This window comes from Euprymna scolopes, chromosome 15 (genome assembly GCF_053919585.1).
Source record: "Euprymna scolopes isolate OS-2025 chromosome 15, ASM5391958v1, whole genome shotgun sequence".
Classification (NCBI taxonomy): domain Eukaryota; kingdom Metazoa; phylum Mollusca; class Cephalopoda; order Sepiida; family Sepiolidae; genus Euprymna; species Euprymna scolopes.
In genome coordinates this window covers 123,855,326-123,872,567 of record NC_136496.1, presented here as the reverse complement: position 1 = coordinate 123,872,567, position 17,242 = coordinate 123,855,326, and the positions used below count along the sequence as shown (strand labels likewise).

At 29.9% G+C, this 17,242-nt stretch overlaps 2 protein-coding genes across 8 annotated transcripts in view; one reads left to right on the top strand and one right to left on the bottom strand.

The window, feature by feature from the left end:
* LOC145294109 (cyclin-Q-like) overlaps positions 1-17,242 on the bottom strand; it is a 106,681-nt gene that overhangs the window by 20,441 nt on the left and 68,998 nt on the right. The window contains exon 1 of one of the 6 annotated variants that reach the window (XM_080141185.1): positions 4,082-4,219. The exons of 4 other annotated variants lie outside the window; for them this stretch is intronic. The gene's annotated coding sequence lies outside the window, so the exon portion shown is untranslated. Of the gene's footprint in view, positions 1-3,083; positions 3,187-4,081; positions 4,220-17,242 lie in introns of those variants that run through there. One more of the 6 variants, XM_080141190.1, reaches the window with a different exon arrangement.
* Positions 1-17,242, top strand: part of LOC145294106 (uncharacterized) — a 169,091-nt gene that overhangs the window by 139,907 nt on the left and 11,942 nt on the right. For both annotated transcript variants that reach the window (XM_080141178.1, XM_080141179.1), the window contains exon 11: positions 1,339-1,521. In XM_080141178.1, the coding sequence (XP_079997304.1) occupies positions 1,339-1,521 (183 nt within the window). The remainder of the gene's footprint in view (positions 1-1,338; positions 1,522-17,242) is intronic.

The window sequence follows — 17,242 nt, the reverse complement described above, 5'->3', positions numbered from 1 at the left end:
AATGTGAAATTGTACCCATATTATGCTAGTAAAAGTCCTTTAAAAGTGGACATTTTTGGGAAATATTTATTAATTAATGTCTAATACCTATTTTTAAAATTTCACATAATTGGAGGCATCTGAATTTTCCCAAAGGGTTTCCTCTCTCTTTTTACCCACTTTGCATAAAACTAAATATAGCTCACATTACAACTCTTTAAGCCTAACAGTTGTGTTCCAAAATTTATAATGATCAGTTAATTAATTTGGATTGAATTCTAAATTTTATATAAATAGAGAGCTTTTGCAAAACACAGTGTAAGAAATAACTGTGTTGATTGTGAAAGATTTTTTTTTTTTTTTTTTTACACGGTGGTCACCACTTATCAAGGCCCGGAAGCCACTCAGGGATAAGGGTTATTGCAAGTACAGTACATTAGTGTGGAGATTTGATGAAGTGTTGTTTACTTAAGGGGGCGGTTTATTAGGAATTTGTTAACGTTGGACTTGAAGACATCCAAGTTGTAGTCAGGTGGGAAGCAGGCAGACGGAACAGAGTTCCACAGGTGTGCAGTTCTAAGAAAGAAGCTTTGTTCATGGAATCTACATTTTGATTTAGGCACAGATAAAGAGTGGGGGAAATTTTTCACAGTGGATTCAGCTAGACGGGTGTTTTTCGTGAAAGATTGCCCTAGAAAGGAAGCCTTTGTCAAGAGATTCACTAATCCTGTGAGATATAACCGTTAGCACATCTGCAGTAGATCTTGCAGAACGGAAACCATATTGTGTGTTACTAAGAAGATTGTTTCTGCTGAGGTGGTTGACTATTTCTCTATTTAATATGGATTCCAGCAACTTACTCATAACACACAGGAGACTTATTGGTCTGTACTGAGAGGGAGATGACTTATCACCTGAATTCTTAAATACAGGGCATACTGATGAGGTTTTCCAGGGAGTCGGAAAGCACTTCTCCTTAAGGCAATGCTTAAACAGTTTTGTAAGTATGGGAGCAAGTTCTGGTTGAAGCTTTTTTAACACTATAATTGGGATGCCGTCAGGGCCAGTTGCTTTACTGGAATCAAGGTTCTTGATTAGCTTGGCGACCTCATGCACGGATATTTGTATGTTACCTAGAGTGTTCTGTTTTGCATTAACATTTAATCTATCTTAAAAAAAACCCAATGGGTGAAAACAAAAATGTTATTCTAATTTTTAACAAATGTGACTCATAAGTTGAAAATTGGTCACATTAAAAAAAAAAACGTAAAATGACATTTTTCAATTTACTTGCTAAAATTTTTGTTGTTTATTTTTGTGATTTATTTTTTATTTTATTTACTTTTTTTTTTTTTATAGATTTTGGTGTGGCAGACAAATTTCGATGTCTTTGATGAAAATGAAGTATTAAACATTGAGAAAAAAGGCAATTCTCAAAGTTGTGGTGATTACAAGGAGGTTAATAATTCTGTATTCTCTAATGGCACCTGCGAACCGAGCTTCCCATTTGAAGGGTCATGCATCAGTACACTTAGAAAAAAAGTGAGTGCTTATTTTTAAAATTTTATTTTTAGTGTATGATCTAATGTTAAATTAAAAAAATTGAATATCTTTTGTTGATTATTGTATTAAATTGGCATCTAATATTGAAAAGAAAACTGAAAAGAAAATTAAAAAAAAAAAAGAAGCTAAATTTGTTTCACGGTTGTGTGCAATTCAATATACACACAGCAGCTACATTCAGCAACTTGTATATGTCCAATCTCAAAACTAAAATTAATATCATTAATAAATCTCCAATCTATTCAAAATAAATTAATAATACTCGCATCACTTTTATTAAAAATACTAATAACATGAATATACTGTAAGAGAGGCTAACAAAAATTATGGTGCTTGTCTAGACTCCCCCCCCCCCGCTCCCCCATGCAAAAACAAAAATAAAGAATACCCATGACAGAAAGAAAATATCATACACCAAAAATCACATAAATTGATCAAGTTTTATTTTTATAAAGAAAACCATTTTTAAGAGAATTTGAGTTTTTCCAACGAGCCCTACTATCCCAGGTTAAGAATAGCTTTCTAAATTTCATATGATTGGATTTAAAAAAAAATTTTTATGAGTTTTTAGCTGGTTAAAAAGTTTTTAAGGGGTCAAAAAAAAAATCGTTATACATTTTTTACATTCATCTTAGCTTATTTTTAATCAGTTCATATGCGTGTCACGTTAATACAGTGGTCACGTCACCAGCTTTGAATGCTACAGTTTTGGTTTCGATTCTAGCTGATGGCACCCAAATACTTTTTTTACTTTTGAAATCACAATTCTATAATAATATATAGGAAATCTTGACAACTTAAAATATCATATTAAAGCGTATTTTACGACCGGGATTTTTTATATATTAAAAAACCGACTTTGTGTCTGAATCTGCCCTTATGGGAAAGCAAGTAAATAAGGACTTGATCTGTGCAATGCATTTTGGTCATTTTGTAGTTACCTTTCCAAAATGGCAGACGACTGTGATGTCTATTAATCATCTGCTATTTTAAACTTATAATTTGGGCCCATTTACAAATTACTATTAGAAAATATTGTTTTATTTATATTTATTGTGAAAATAAAATAAGTGTTTTTTTTGTTTTTTTTTACTTTATAAATGGATCTGAAATAAAACCCTTCAAGATAGCAGACGATTAATTAATGTTACAGTCTTCTGCTATTTTGGAAGTGAAACTACAAAATTACTTTTTTTTTTCTTTTTTTTTTACTGTTTATTAAGTTTTGGAAATAAAACTATGTATTTAAAAAGTTTTATTATGCTTGCAAATAAATATTTAATATATTCTCCACTTTTTTTTTTTTTTTAAAAATAAAAATCTGAAGAGCAGTTAATGTTAAATTAAAGTTAATGGTTTAATCTGAAGTAAAAATTTAAGAAACTGTCAAAATGTGTTCTTTTGGTTGTTGCTTATTTTGAGGAGCCTCAAGTATATTTGGCCTGTGTTTATTAATTTAAAAATATGTACCAGCAAGGTAAAGAAATTATCTACAGAAATCACTTTCATACACACACAAAAAAAAAAAAACTCCACCGTACTTAAATCCCCTGAAGAAGTCTTTAGAGCAGGGTTTCCCAAATTTCAGGACACCATCGAGCCTCTGAGCAGGGCAAAGATTTTTTCACGGAGCACTAACAAGATAATTTCTAAAATAAATATGAAAAACATTAATTTCAAATTTTAACTTGTACTTGTTCATTAGTTGTTCCTTACTTGTTCATTAGTTGTTCCTGTTTGTGATTTTACTATATTTTCATGTTTACAACCATTTTTTGTTTTTGTTTTTGATTAATCAAAAATTGTTGCATTTTTTGTTAATTTAATTTTTATTTACTTCTCCATGGACCATACGGAAATGCTTTACACCTGTAGTTATGTATCGTATCTCTTTCCAGTAAAAAGGATCAATAATTAAATGTCTGCAGTCATTTAATTTTTCTATATAAAGCATTTGGTTCTCTTTAAGAAAGGGCTTACTGAGCCCCTCAGCCTCACTCACAGAGCTCCAGGGTTTCATGGAGCTCACTTTGAAATAAAAAAACATTTTTTTTCATACAAATAATTAAAGCAATTTAAAAAAAAAAAAAATTTTTTTTTCATAGAATTGCTTATTTTCCATTAACTTTTAAATAGTTTACTTAGATAAAGAAAATAATGTAATTTTTTTTTTTTTTTTTTACTAATGTGCCATTTCTGATCAAGGCAAAAAAGCTACTCAAGTATAAAAGTTAATGAGATGGATTATCGGTTCAATGATGAAAGGAGTGAACAAACATTGATTATTTATGGGAATCATTTATAAAGAGTGTTGACATTGGATTTGATGACAATGTTGTAGTCTGCAGGAGAGAAGTCATATGGTAATGTGTTCCATAAAGAAGAATCTCTTTGGAAAGAAACTGTTCAATAATAATAATAATACTTTATCCAAATAATTGAGACAGAAATAAAACTTTTTATGCAAATATTTAAAATAAATTTAAAAAAAAAAAAGTTTAAATAAAATTGCACATTTTTTTCCCCATTGCTTACTTACTTTAAGTTTTCGTTGCAATAACACAGCTTCCTACCAATATTTTTGCCTTCCTTTTGCTCAGTGAATTGACCAACAGCCTTGTGATTACCATATTTATAATGTGACTTTTTGCTTAGTTTCAGTTTTGGCCTATATTTAGACTGTTTGGTTTCTATGCATTTTGAGTCATTAAATTTTTTTACGACTCAGATTTTCCATTGTTAGCACAAGAAAAACTTATACATCCTTGTGTTGAGATGTGTATGTGTGTGTGTTGAGATGTGTGTGTGTGTGTTGAGATGTGTGTGTGTGTTGAGATGTGTTGAGATGTGTGTGTGTGTTGAGATGTGTGTGTGTGTTGAGGTGTGTGTGTGTGTTGAGTTGTGTGTGTGTTGAGGTGTGTGTGTGTGTTGAGATGTATGTGTGTGTGTGTGTGTGCAAGTTTATACTTGTCAGTAGGTGTTTTTTTATGTTTTACTATGTTAACAGCATACTACTATCATTTGAAAAAGAAATCGAATGTTATGTTTATTTTTATTTACTTAATACATAGAAAATACTTTCACTTTTCACTGAAATCAAATAATCTGTACCTAATGACATTTTTGTGTTGCTATTTGTTATTCCAAAAGCCCATCTCCTCCTTTTTGTGATGCTGAGGAGAAAAACAAAAAGTCAAAAAATGGGGAATAACCTGTGAAATGGAAAACACCCAAAAGTAAATAATACTACTATCGATGCGACGATTCCAATATACTCCTCCTCCACCACCACTGAGTCTGATACAATTACCGATTCTGATTCTTAAATCTCATTAAAAAAAATTAGAATTTTAGGTGTGAGTGGGAGCTAGGGAGCGGATAATCCTCATCTACTTTTTATACGTAAATAACACCAACAAAATGAAGAAAAACAATGGAAGTCTCAAAAAAAAATCTTTTAATAAAAACATTTTTTTTATATAACTTATACAATAAAGGTCTCAGAAAAAACAGATTTTAATAATTTAAATAAATATAACTTGTTTTTTTTTTTTCTAAATTTTCAAATTAAACTTGATGAAATCATGTTTTTAAAAATGTGATCAAATTCCTTTATACAATTTTTTTTTTTAATTATGAGGTAGTTCTAAAAGTAATGTCTCCTATTTTTTATTCCACCCGTATGGATTGGAGGGGATTGCAAATTGCATTTTTATCATGACTAAACTAAGCAATCATGACCTGAAAGTTTCATCTCTTTATTGCAGATATTGACAGTGTGAGACTATAACAAAGATAACCCTGTCATAGACGTGCATCAGAAGCAGAAGTGCATTATTGAATTCTGCAATGTTGCATCTCTGTGACTGTTTTACAAGTAATTTAATGGAATGTGTGCTGATGAACTCGTAGCACTTGTTTTCTCGTCATTCATATTCGGAACAAACAGCAAAATCCCACCCCTTCACTGTTGGAATCTCTAATTGCTGGAAGACCTTCTACTCTAATAGTTTCTTTCCTCAAACTTTTTTTTTTTTTTTATTGCAATTTCACCCCAAACAAGGCACATTGCCACTTTGGTGTAGGGGGCTACTATCAGGGACATAAGCTACAGGGGTACTATGTGGGGAGTTGAGCAGCAAGATGTCGGTTCATGTTACACTTGAACTTCTGCATGTCAGTACAGTTGGGGAAGCAGGAACTCTGAAGGGAATTCCAAAGTCCAGCGGTTCCGGAGTAGAAGGATCTCTTACATCTGGGGATCTCTACTGTGAAGGGGTGGGATTTTGCTGCTTGTCAGGTTTGTCGAGGATACTTACGTCGAGGGGGCACAAGTGCTTGCAGTTCGTCAGAGCATTCACCATTGAAATACTTGTAGAACAGGCAGAGGGATGCTACATTACGTCGATGAGACAGAGGCTGGAGCTTAGATGACAGTTCAGGACCTATCAGGTTGACGACTCTCTTTTGAACCTTGTCTAGGATTGAGACTAGTAGGAGATACACCAGCCCAAATATGACAACAATGATCCATACATGGGTGAATGGTGGCTTATAGAGGTACAAGATACTTTCAGGCATTAGTAGCTTTCTAGCACGGTAGAGAGAACCTACCTTTTTCGCTGCGTTTCTGGCAATGGTCTCAATGTAATTTTTCCAACTCATGTTTCCTGTGAACGTTAGGCCGAGGAGTTTAAAGGATGTGCTTTCAGATAGTCTTTGGCCATTGCTATTGTTGGTAGACAAGGTTTCTTGTAGTTATTGAAGGAAACAAGTTTAGTCTTAGCAGCATTGAATGTGACCATCCATTTTTGTCCCCATTCCACTACAGATCGGAGGTCATTCTCTAGTGTTTTTGCCATTTCTCTAGATATGTGTTCATTTGTTTTCTTGTCGTGTAAGTTATAGAGAGTGGTATCATCAGCATATATACCCATCTCAGAGGCAATTTTGTCGGAGGTCATTTATGAATATTAGGAACAGCAGAGGACCAAGGATAGACCTCTGGGGCACTCCCGCATTTATATCATATTGTTTAGATGTACGACCGTCGAGGACAACCTGGATTTTTCTCTTATCTAGAAGATTTAATTATGTTAAAGATTCTTCCAGTGATACCATATGATCTGATTTTCCTGAGAAGACCATCGTGCCATACCCTGCCAAAAGCCTTAGATATATCTAGAGCTACCGCTCTACCCTCCCCTGCTTTGTCAAGTGAATGGTAAATACGCTCAGAGATTACAGTTAGGATGTCTGCTGTGGAATGGGTTTGCCTAAATCTGTGTTGTTGGTCGGTCAGAAGTTTAGCATCTGTAAGGTGATGGACTAGAGCTTGGTTAATTATGGACTCAAATATTTTGGCGAAAAGTGGGAGGAGGCTAATGGGGTGGTAATTTACTGGGTCAGTTTTTTCACCAGAATTCTTGAAAACTGGTACTACAGAAGCAGCTTTCCAGCAGGAAGGAAAGCAAGATTCCTTAAGGCATTTGTTGTAGAGTTTGGAGAGAATCGGCGCTACTTCGGCGGAGCACTTTTTTAATAGCACAGCCGGGATGAGATCAGGTCCACATGCTTTTGAAGTGTCAAGATTTTTTATGATAGCATGCACCTGAGATGGGGTGATTTCCAGATTGTCTAGTGTGTCGTCTGTCCGCAAAGGAAAGTCAGGTAGGGGGTGGTTTGCAGGGTCCAGTGTGGAGTTGGAGGCGAACTGACTGGCAAGCATGTTAGCCTTGTTGGTTGCTGAGCAAACAACTTCATGATTGTTGGATAGTGGGGGAATTGTTGATTGCCCATTATTTACTACACTGTTGTAGATTTTCCAAAAGTCACGGGTTCCTAATTTCTGTGCATCGTTGCGTTTTTTGGTGGTTTCAGTAAATTCTCTCTTAGCTATCGCTATTTCTTTCTTACAGTTATTTCTGGCTTCTATATACTTCTGTCTGTTTGAACTGGACTTATGTCGGTTAAATCTGTGGTACGCATGCTGCCTTTGCACGATGGTAGCTGCACAAGTAGAAGTAAACCATTGGGGAGAGTGGGGCTTGCTATAAATCTTCTGCGTGGAAACATGTGCTTCAATTGCCGTTTTGAACCATTCAGTGGTCTCGTGCGCACTGTTCAGCGGGAAGTGAGAAGATATTTTGTCATGGGGCGTCTCTGATGGCTTCCCAGTCAGCCCTTTTATAATATTTCATTGTTTTGAGTAGTGGCTCTTACGTTTTGACTCTAGTTTTAGTGTGATTTCGACCATTATCACTACATGATTAGTATTTCCAAATGGGCTGTGGGCATTCGTAATGCAATCATCGGGGACTGTGGTCAGAAACAGATCTAACAGTGATGCGTGTTGTTCTTGCTGGTCAGGGAAACGGGTTGGAAATGTAACCGTCTGTGATAGGGAATGGGATAGCTCTATAAGCTATGTGTTGTGCTACCAGCTGTGTCTGCGTAAGTAGAAAATCCAAGCCAGTTGTTGTGGTGGACATTGAAGTCACCAAATACATGCACTTGTGCGCTAGTGTCGAGAGAAAGTGCTGTATCTATGCTGTCAGAGACTTTGTTTATTAAGGTACAGTCCTGGGTTGAGGGAGAGCGGTAGAGAAAATAAAAGTAACTAATGTTATGTTGCATGTTAAGTCCAAAGCACATAAAGGCTTGATCGTCCGATTCTAGTTTTGTTTCTCTAGTCAAGGGGAGGGTGTTTCGAATGTAGACTACAAGCCCATGTATATGTCTGTCAGAGTCCTTACGGCAGAGTGGGAGATATCCAAGCATATTAAAGTGGTTAGAGGGAATGGAGGAGTGTAGGTTAGTCTCACTTAGTGTTAAGATATCCGGGGTATTTGTTAGGAGAAATGCTTCAACGTCATTTAAATTAGTTCTAAGCCCACGGATGTTCATAAATGCAAGCCTCAAGGGAGGAGGCAATTTGTTTTTGTTTGAGTTTTGTCTTGGTTTAAGCATAATTTTAGATTGTACTGTCATCATTGTTTTTTTTAAGAGTTTCAGTTTAGGTAGGGGTGCAGAACAATTGGTTATGCAGAATACTAGACATGCAATACAAGTAGACCATCAGCTGTCCCTCCATCTACTAGGGTTGTGGTCTCAGGATAGCCCACCGGGGATGAGTGCAGGGTCCCTTTTCCATCCGCGACATGGCACTGCAAACATCCCGATATTATTCAACTGTTGATAGAGCAGCTGCTCTAAGCGCTACCAAAGAGTTAGAGTCCCTGTACTACCAGTCGGGAACAGCAGCCAGGAACTGTCAATCCAGTACCCTCAACCCATCAGACGATGATCAACCCAATCTACCTGTACTGGCATTTTGGTATTCATGCACTCCCAAGTGCCCAGTTTAGAGGGGTGGGATCTGTCGGGAGAGGGGAAAACGGTGTTCATTACCCTAGTCAGAAAACAAGATCGACCACTGAGTGTTTCTGTTGAATCCCTGTGCTTCGACCTCTACGCCTGGCTAATAGGCAAAGAAGGAGTATGGAAGCCGGGCGATAGGCAGTGCCTATCTACTCCTTAAGCAGTTTAGGTTTGCAGACCGGTAATTTGTTTGAGTCACCAGCTCTAGGAAGGTTGTCATCCAAGACTGGAGAGACCTCCCTCCCCTTAGGTTTAGCTTCAGAGTTTTCCTTCTCCTAGACGGATGACCTGGGAAGATCTACAGGTCCGTCAGCACCGAGGGGGTGAGTAAAAGTTCATGCAGTGGATGCAGCTATATTTGTAACAGGTTGGATGGAGTTAGTATATGGTTTAATATTTTTCCTTTAAATTTAGAATTTTTTTTTCTTTATTTTTATGTTGGCTTAGGAAAAAGATAGCTTGTTACAGGATGGTTTGATATTAAGAATTAAGTAAAAAATGTGATTGCCCAGGCTCTGGGTATTTTAGATGGCAGGAGGGTTAAGATGTATCTTCAATGTAGATACAAGTAACGTCATTTTTGATATGGTGTACAATACAGTACAGGTATAATTGGAAGTAAAGTTATAAGCTATGTCGTGTTCAGTATGTATAATAAAGTAAATAGGCATATGGGCAGATTTCCTGCAGATGCGAATATATGGAGGTTGTAGGTATTAATATATTCAACTTCTAATGGAGATATCTTCAGCTTTTTGTTTGAAAATCATGAAGTTGTATTTTGCATTACAGAATATCGGTTGTTTTTATATTTATTGCAAACCTAAGGAATAGACAGCTATTGCTATGCAATGTGGATAGATGTAAATCTAAGTACAGACTATGGCTAGTAAGTGTCTATCTGGGTAAGAATAAACTAATGCATGTTTTAGCGGTAGCAATGTTTAGATGTTTAGTGATAATGACTTCCAGTCGGTCAGCATGCGATGGTAAAGAGCTGGAAGCTAGAAACACCCTCCACAGCGTGTGTAATGTAAGTGTAGGTGGCAGGGAGGGAAGTAAAGTGGACTGTTAGTTGTTAAGAGAGAATTAACTTACAGAATACAATAGAATTATTCGAATTCATAATAAAGTAAAGTTTAGTTAGAGAAGGGGGAAAAAAAAAGTTAATTTTTTTTTCTTCCTTTATTTTTATTAAACACATGTTCTATTTACCTATAAAAATTATTATATGTTCTATTTACATATAAAAATTATTATATGTTCTATTTACATATAAAAATTATTGTGTTCTATTTACCTATAAAAATTATTGTGTTCTATTTACATATAAAAATTATTGTGTTCTATTTACCTATAAAAATTATTATGTGTTCTATTTACCTATAAAAATTATTATGTGTTCTATTAATCTATAAAAATTATTATGTGTTCTATTTATCTATAAAAATTATTATGTGTTCTATTTACCTATAAAAAGTATTGTGTTCTATTTACCTATAAAAATTATGTGTGCTATTTACCTATAAAAATTATTATGTGTTCTATTTACCTATAAAAATTATTATGTGTTCTATTTATCTATAAAATTATTATGTGTTCTATTTACATATAAAAATTATTATGTGTTCTATTTACCTATAAAAATTATGTGTTCTATTTACCTATAAAAATTATGTGTTCTATTTACCTATAAAAATTATGTGTTCTATTTACCTATAAAAATTATGTGTTCTATTTACCTATAAAAATTATGTGTTCTTTTTACCTATAAAAATTATGTGTTCTTTTTACCTATAAAAATTATTATGTGTTCTATTTACATATAAAAATTATTATGTGTTCTATTTACATATAAAAATTATTATGTGTTCTATTTACATATAAAAATTATTATGTGTTCTATTTACATATAAAAATTATTATGTGTTCTATTTATCTATAAAAATTATTATGTGTTCTATTTACATATAAAAATTATTATGTGTTCTATTTACCTATAAAAATTATTATGTGTTCTATTTACCTATAAAAATTATTGTGTTCTATTTACCTATAAAAATTATTGTGTTCTATTTACCTATAAAAATTATTGTGTTCTATTTACCTATAAAAATTATGTGTTCTATTTACCTTTAAAAATTATTATGTGTGCTATTTACCTATAAAAATTATTATGTGTTCTATTTACCTATAAAAATTATTGTGTTCTATTTACCTATAAAAATTATTGTGTTCTATTTACCTATAAAAATTATTATGTGTTCTATTTACATATAAAAATTATTATGTGTGCTATTTACATATAAAAATTATTATGTGTTCTATTTACCTATAAAAAGTATTGTGTTCTATTTACCTATAACAATTATTATGTGTTCTATTTACCTATAAAAATTATTATGTGTTCTATTTACCTATAAAAATTATTATGTGTTCTATTTACATATAAAATTATTATGTGTGCTATTTACATATAAAAATTATTATGTGTGCTATTTAACTATAAAAATTATTTACCTATAAAAATTATTGTGTGTGCTATTTAACTATTAAAATTATTTACCTATAAAAATTATTGTTCTATTTACCTATAAACATTATTGTGTTCTATTTACCTATAAAAATTATTATGTGTGCTATTTACCTATAAAAATTATTATATGTTCTATTTATCTATAAAAATTATGTGCGCTATTTACCTATAAAAATTATTATGTGTTCTATTTACCTATAAGAATTATTATGTGTTCTATTTACATATAAAAATTATTATGTGTTCTATTTACATATAAAAATTATTATGTGTTCTATTTACATATAAAAATTATATGTTCTATTTATCTATAAAAATTATTATGTGTTCTATTTATCTATAAAAATTATTATGTGTTCTATTTACCTATAAAAATTATTATGTGTTCTATTTATCTATAAAAATTATTATGTGTTCTATTTATCTATAAAAATTATTATGTGTTCTATTTACCTATAAAAATTATATGTTCTATTTATCTATAAAAATTATTATGTGTTCTATTTACATATAAAAATTATATGTTCTATTTATCCATAAAAATTATTATGTGTTCTATTTACCTATAAAAATTATTATGTGTTCTATTTACATATAAAAATTATTATGTGTTCTATTTAAATATAAAAATTATAAGTTCTATTTATCCATAAAAATTATTATGTGTTCTATTTATCCATAAAAATTATTATGTGTTCTATTTATCTATAAAAATTATTATGTGTATTTATCTATAAAAATTATTATGTGTTCTATTTACATATAAAAATTATTATGTGTTCTATTTACCTATAAAAATTATTATGTGTTCTATTTACCTATAAAAATTATTATGTGTTCTATTTACCTATAAAAATTATTATGTGTTCTATTTATCTATAAAAATTATTATGTGTTCTATTTACCTATAAAAATTATTATGTGTTCTATTTACCTATAAAAATTATTATGTGTTCTATTTACATATAAAAATTATATGTTCTATTTACCTATAAAAATTATGTGCGCTATTTACATATAAAAATTATTATGTGTGCTATTTACATATAAAAATTATTATGTGTGCTATTTATCTATAAAAATTATGTGTGCTATTTATCTATAAAAATTATGTGTTCTATTTACCTATAACAATTATTGTGTGTGCTATTTACCTATAAAAATTATTATGTGTTCTATTTATCTATAAAAATTATTATGTGTTCTATTTACCTATAAAAATTATTATGTGTGCTATTTATCTATAAAAATTATTATGTGTTCTATTTACCTATAAAAATTATTATGTGTTCTATTTACCTATAAAAATTATTATGTGTTCTATTTACCTATAAAAATTGTGTTCTATTTACCAATAAAAATTATTATGTGTTCTATTTACCTATAAAAATTATTATGTGTTCTATTTACCGATAAAAATTATTGTGTTCTATTTACCTATAAAAATTATGTGTTCTATTTACCTATAAAAATTATTATGTGTTCTATTAATCTATAAAAATTATTATGTGTTCTATTTATCTATAAAAATTATTATGTGTTCTATTTATCTATAAAAATTATTATGTGTTCTATTTACCTATAAAAAGTATTGTGTTCTATTTACCTATAAAAATTATTGTGTTCTATTTACCTATAAAAATTATTATGTGTTCTATTTACCTATAAAAATTATTATGTGTTCTATTTACATATAAAAATTATTATGTGTTCTATTTATCTATAAAAATTATTATGTGTTCTATTTACATATAAAAATTATTATGTGTTCTATTTACCTATAAAAATTATTATGTGTTCTATTTACCTATAAAAATTATGTGTTCTATTTACCTATAAAAATTATTATGTGTGCTATTTACCTATAAAATTATTATGTGTTCTATTTACCTATAAAAATTATTGTGTTCTATTTACCTATAAAAATTATTATGTGTTCTATTTACATATAAAAATTATTATGTGTGCTATTTACATATAAAAATTATTATGTGTTCTATTTACCTATAAAAAGTATTGTGTTCTATTTACCTATAACAATTATTATGTGTTCTATTTACCTATAACAATTATTATGTGTTCTATTTACCTATAAAAATTATGTGTTCTATTTACCTATAAAAATTATTATGTGTTCTATTTACATATAAAATTATTATGTGTTCTATTTACCTATAAAAATTATTATGTGTTCTTTTTACCTATAAAAATTATTATGTGTGCTATTTAACTATAAAAATTATTATGTGTGCTATTTACCTATAAAAATTATTATGTGTGCTATTTAACTATAAAAATTATTTACCTATAAAAATTATTGTTCTATTTACCTATAAAAATTATTATATGTGCTATTTTCCTATAAAAATTATGTGTGCTATTTACCTATAAAAATTATTATATGTTCTATTTATCTATAAAAATTATGTGCGCTATTTACCTATAAAAATTATTATGTGTTCTATTTACCTATAAAAATTATTATGTGTTCTATTTACATATAAAAATTATTATGTGTTCTATTTACATATAAAAATTATATGTTCTATTTATCTATAAAAATTATTATGTGTTCTATTTATCTATAAAAATTATTATGTGTTCTATTTACCTATAAAAATTATATGTTCTATTTATCTATAAAAATTATTATGTGTTCTATTTACATATAAAAATTATATGTTCTATTTATCCATAAAAATTATTATGTGTTCTATTTACATATAAAAATTATTATGTGTTCTATTTATCTATAAAAATTATTATGTGTTCTATTTACCTATAAAAATTATTATGTGTTCTATTTACCTATAAAAAAAGACTGCTGGACTTTGGAATTTCCTCTCTATTTCCTGCTTTCCTGACTGTACTGACATGCAGATTTTTAATGTGAACAGACATCTTGTTGCTCAACTCCCCACTCAGTCCTCTACTAGGCACAATCCCAAATAGTAGCTCCTTATGTTCGAGTGGTAATATGCCTTGTTTAAGTTGAAAGAGAGTTTTAAAAGAAGTCTTTTTACTTCTATGTTATTGTTATATTGTCGGGGGTCTTGTATGTAAAAGGGGTGTATATAAACGGCGTAGCTGTATAATGAGCGTATATATGTTTGTTTGGTATTTTATTTATATATATATATATATATATATACAGGTGTCTATTTAACAGATGTGTGTTTCTATAATGTCTCTTTTAACTTATGAGTGTTAACATTCTGATATGTGATTCGTCTCATGTATTCTCTATTCGGTGGTGATGTGTGTATACATGAATTAACAGTTTATAGATATCATTGTCGGTTGGAACACCAGCAAAAACGCATACTTCAAATCTTCCTTTCATGCATCCTGAAATGAAAGGTGCTTCTCTTCGAAAGTGAAAACACTCGGACGGAAATTATATTTTGATAGAATCATTTATTCAGCTGGGTTCTTTTCTTCAGAGTTGGCACGCTTGTATAAGATTACATATTTCTAAGTCGCCCCCTTCTGACTTCCATGGGCATCCCATCATAAAAACCCCATCTGTCTCTAACATGTTGCATATTGAAATTGATTTCCCATGTAACTACCTCTACATCTCAAAATCTATATTTTTATTACATCATCACTACACGTAGCCTAAAGATCCTTGCTGCTTTTTTGTCGTGTATATTTGCTTATATTATGGTTAGCTTAAGTTTCCTCTGTCAAATGAAAATTCCTGACAACTATTAAATGTAAATATTTAAACTTAACATAACTTTTCACATCTTCAAAATATTTCTATCTAACAACATACTTTTACCAATCATAATCATCAACCATTTTAATAGTTTACAGTGTTTTCCGTTAGACTAACAACATAACATAATTATTACAATCATCATCGGTATCATTTTTGTTATGTTATTATAATTTTGTGATTGTTGAATTTGCATTGTTGAATACATCCACTCATGATCATTTCTTGATGTGTGCAACCCCTCTCAAATAGTGCATAATGCCCGGGAGAGTGGTCTCTTGATCATTTCAAAAAAAAATAAAATAAAATAAAAAAAAAAATAAGAGAAGGTAATCCCGGGGAGAATGTTATCATGATCACAGAACAGATATTACAATTTGCTTGCTTAATCCAAAAATTAATAAAACCGATAAAAAATTTAGAGGATTTTTGAAGGTGTCATCCATGTTAAAAAAAGAATTCTTGTTTTGTAATTTCTTTGAATTCCTAATTTGTATAGTTTGAACTGCTTTCATCTTGTTTAAATTCGCAACCTCTGACCTTTTCAAACTTGCAACTTATATCAAATTTAGAAATCTGTATGCCATTTCGAATTGAACCCATTATTTAATTTATCGAGGAAGATTGTTTTTGTTCAGCCACCCATGACCAAGTAGAATCGTGAATTTTTATATTTTTAGTTACTATGGCTGTGAGAATTAGAACAGTCTACCCCAATAAGTTCAGTTAAAAATTGCATATAGGTTCTCAAGTTTCACATAAAGTTATGAGTTTGAAATATATGTGATTAAGAACAGCCTGTAAATTTAGTATTCCCTTGACACTTCCATCTTCAGAGGAAGCCAGTTCAACCTAACTACGGTGAATGCTGTGCCACAACAAGTTTAAAAAAGATGAAGCTGATGAAAAGTGGAAGTTTTATTATCCAAAATCAGGATGACAATAATAGGCTAAATAAGTCAAAAGATACAATTTTTTTTAAAGAATAAATTTTTTTTTTTTTTAATAATAAATTAACTTAATTTTATGAAGTTATATAGTTTTTGTTAATAATAAAACTAATTTTTCAATGATAAATTCAAAAAATCTAATTCATAAATTTTGAAATAATAAATTTTTTTCATGATAAATTAATTTTTTAAATATTTTTTTATAAATTTTATGAATAAAGATATATAATTTTTATTAATAATAAACATTTTTTAATGATTTTTTTAAATAACAAATTAAATTTTTATGAATAAAGTCATAATTTTTATTAATAATCAATGAAATTATTTTAATTTTTTAATAATAAATTAATTTTATGAATAATGTTTTAATAAATAAATTTATGAATAAACTTATAGAATTTTTTATTTTATTTTATTTTATTTATTTTATTTTATTTTTTTTTGAGATTTTCATTGTTTTTCTTCATTTGGTTGGTGGTATTAACCTTGTGGGGTTGGTTTTCTTAAATTTCAAATTAAACTTACAAAATAATGTTTTCAAAGATGTCACCAAATTCCTCTATTTAAAATTTGTGCCAATCACGCAAACACATCAATTCGGATTTAACAACAACTATTAATAGCATCAGACGTTTATCTTTTCTCTTTTAATGAGGAGCTGACCACCAGCAAGATGAAGAAAAAAAAAGATAACCCTAAATCTTCTTTGAAAAAGTTGTCTTATATAACGAAGGTTTAAGAAAAATGAAAAGATTTTAATCATTTAAATAAATATAGCATTTATTTTTTAAATTTTCAAATTAGTGAAATCATGTTTTTAAAAATGTGATCAAATTCCTTTATACAAATGTTTTTCAATTATGAGGGAGTTCTAAAAGTAATGCCTCCTATTTTTTATTCCACCCGTATGGATCGGAGAGGATTGCAAAATGCATTTTTATCATGACTAAACAAACAACCATGACCTGAAAGTTTCATATCTCTATTGCAGATATCGACGGTGTGAGACTATAAGAAAGATAACCCTATCTTGGACGTGCATCAGAAGCAGAAGTGCATTGAGAATGATGATGACTATGTAAAAAAAAATGTACTACTCCCGTCTTC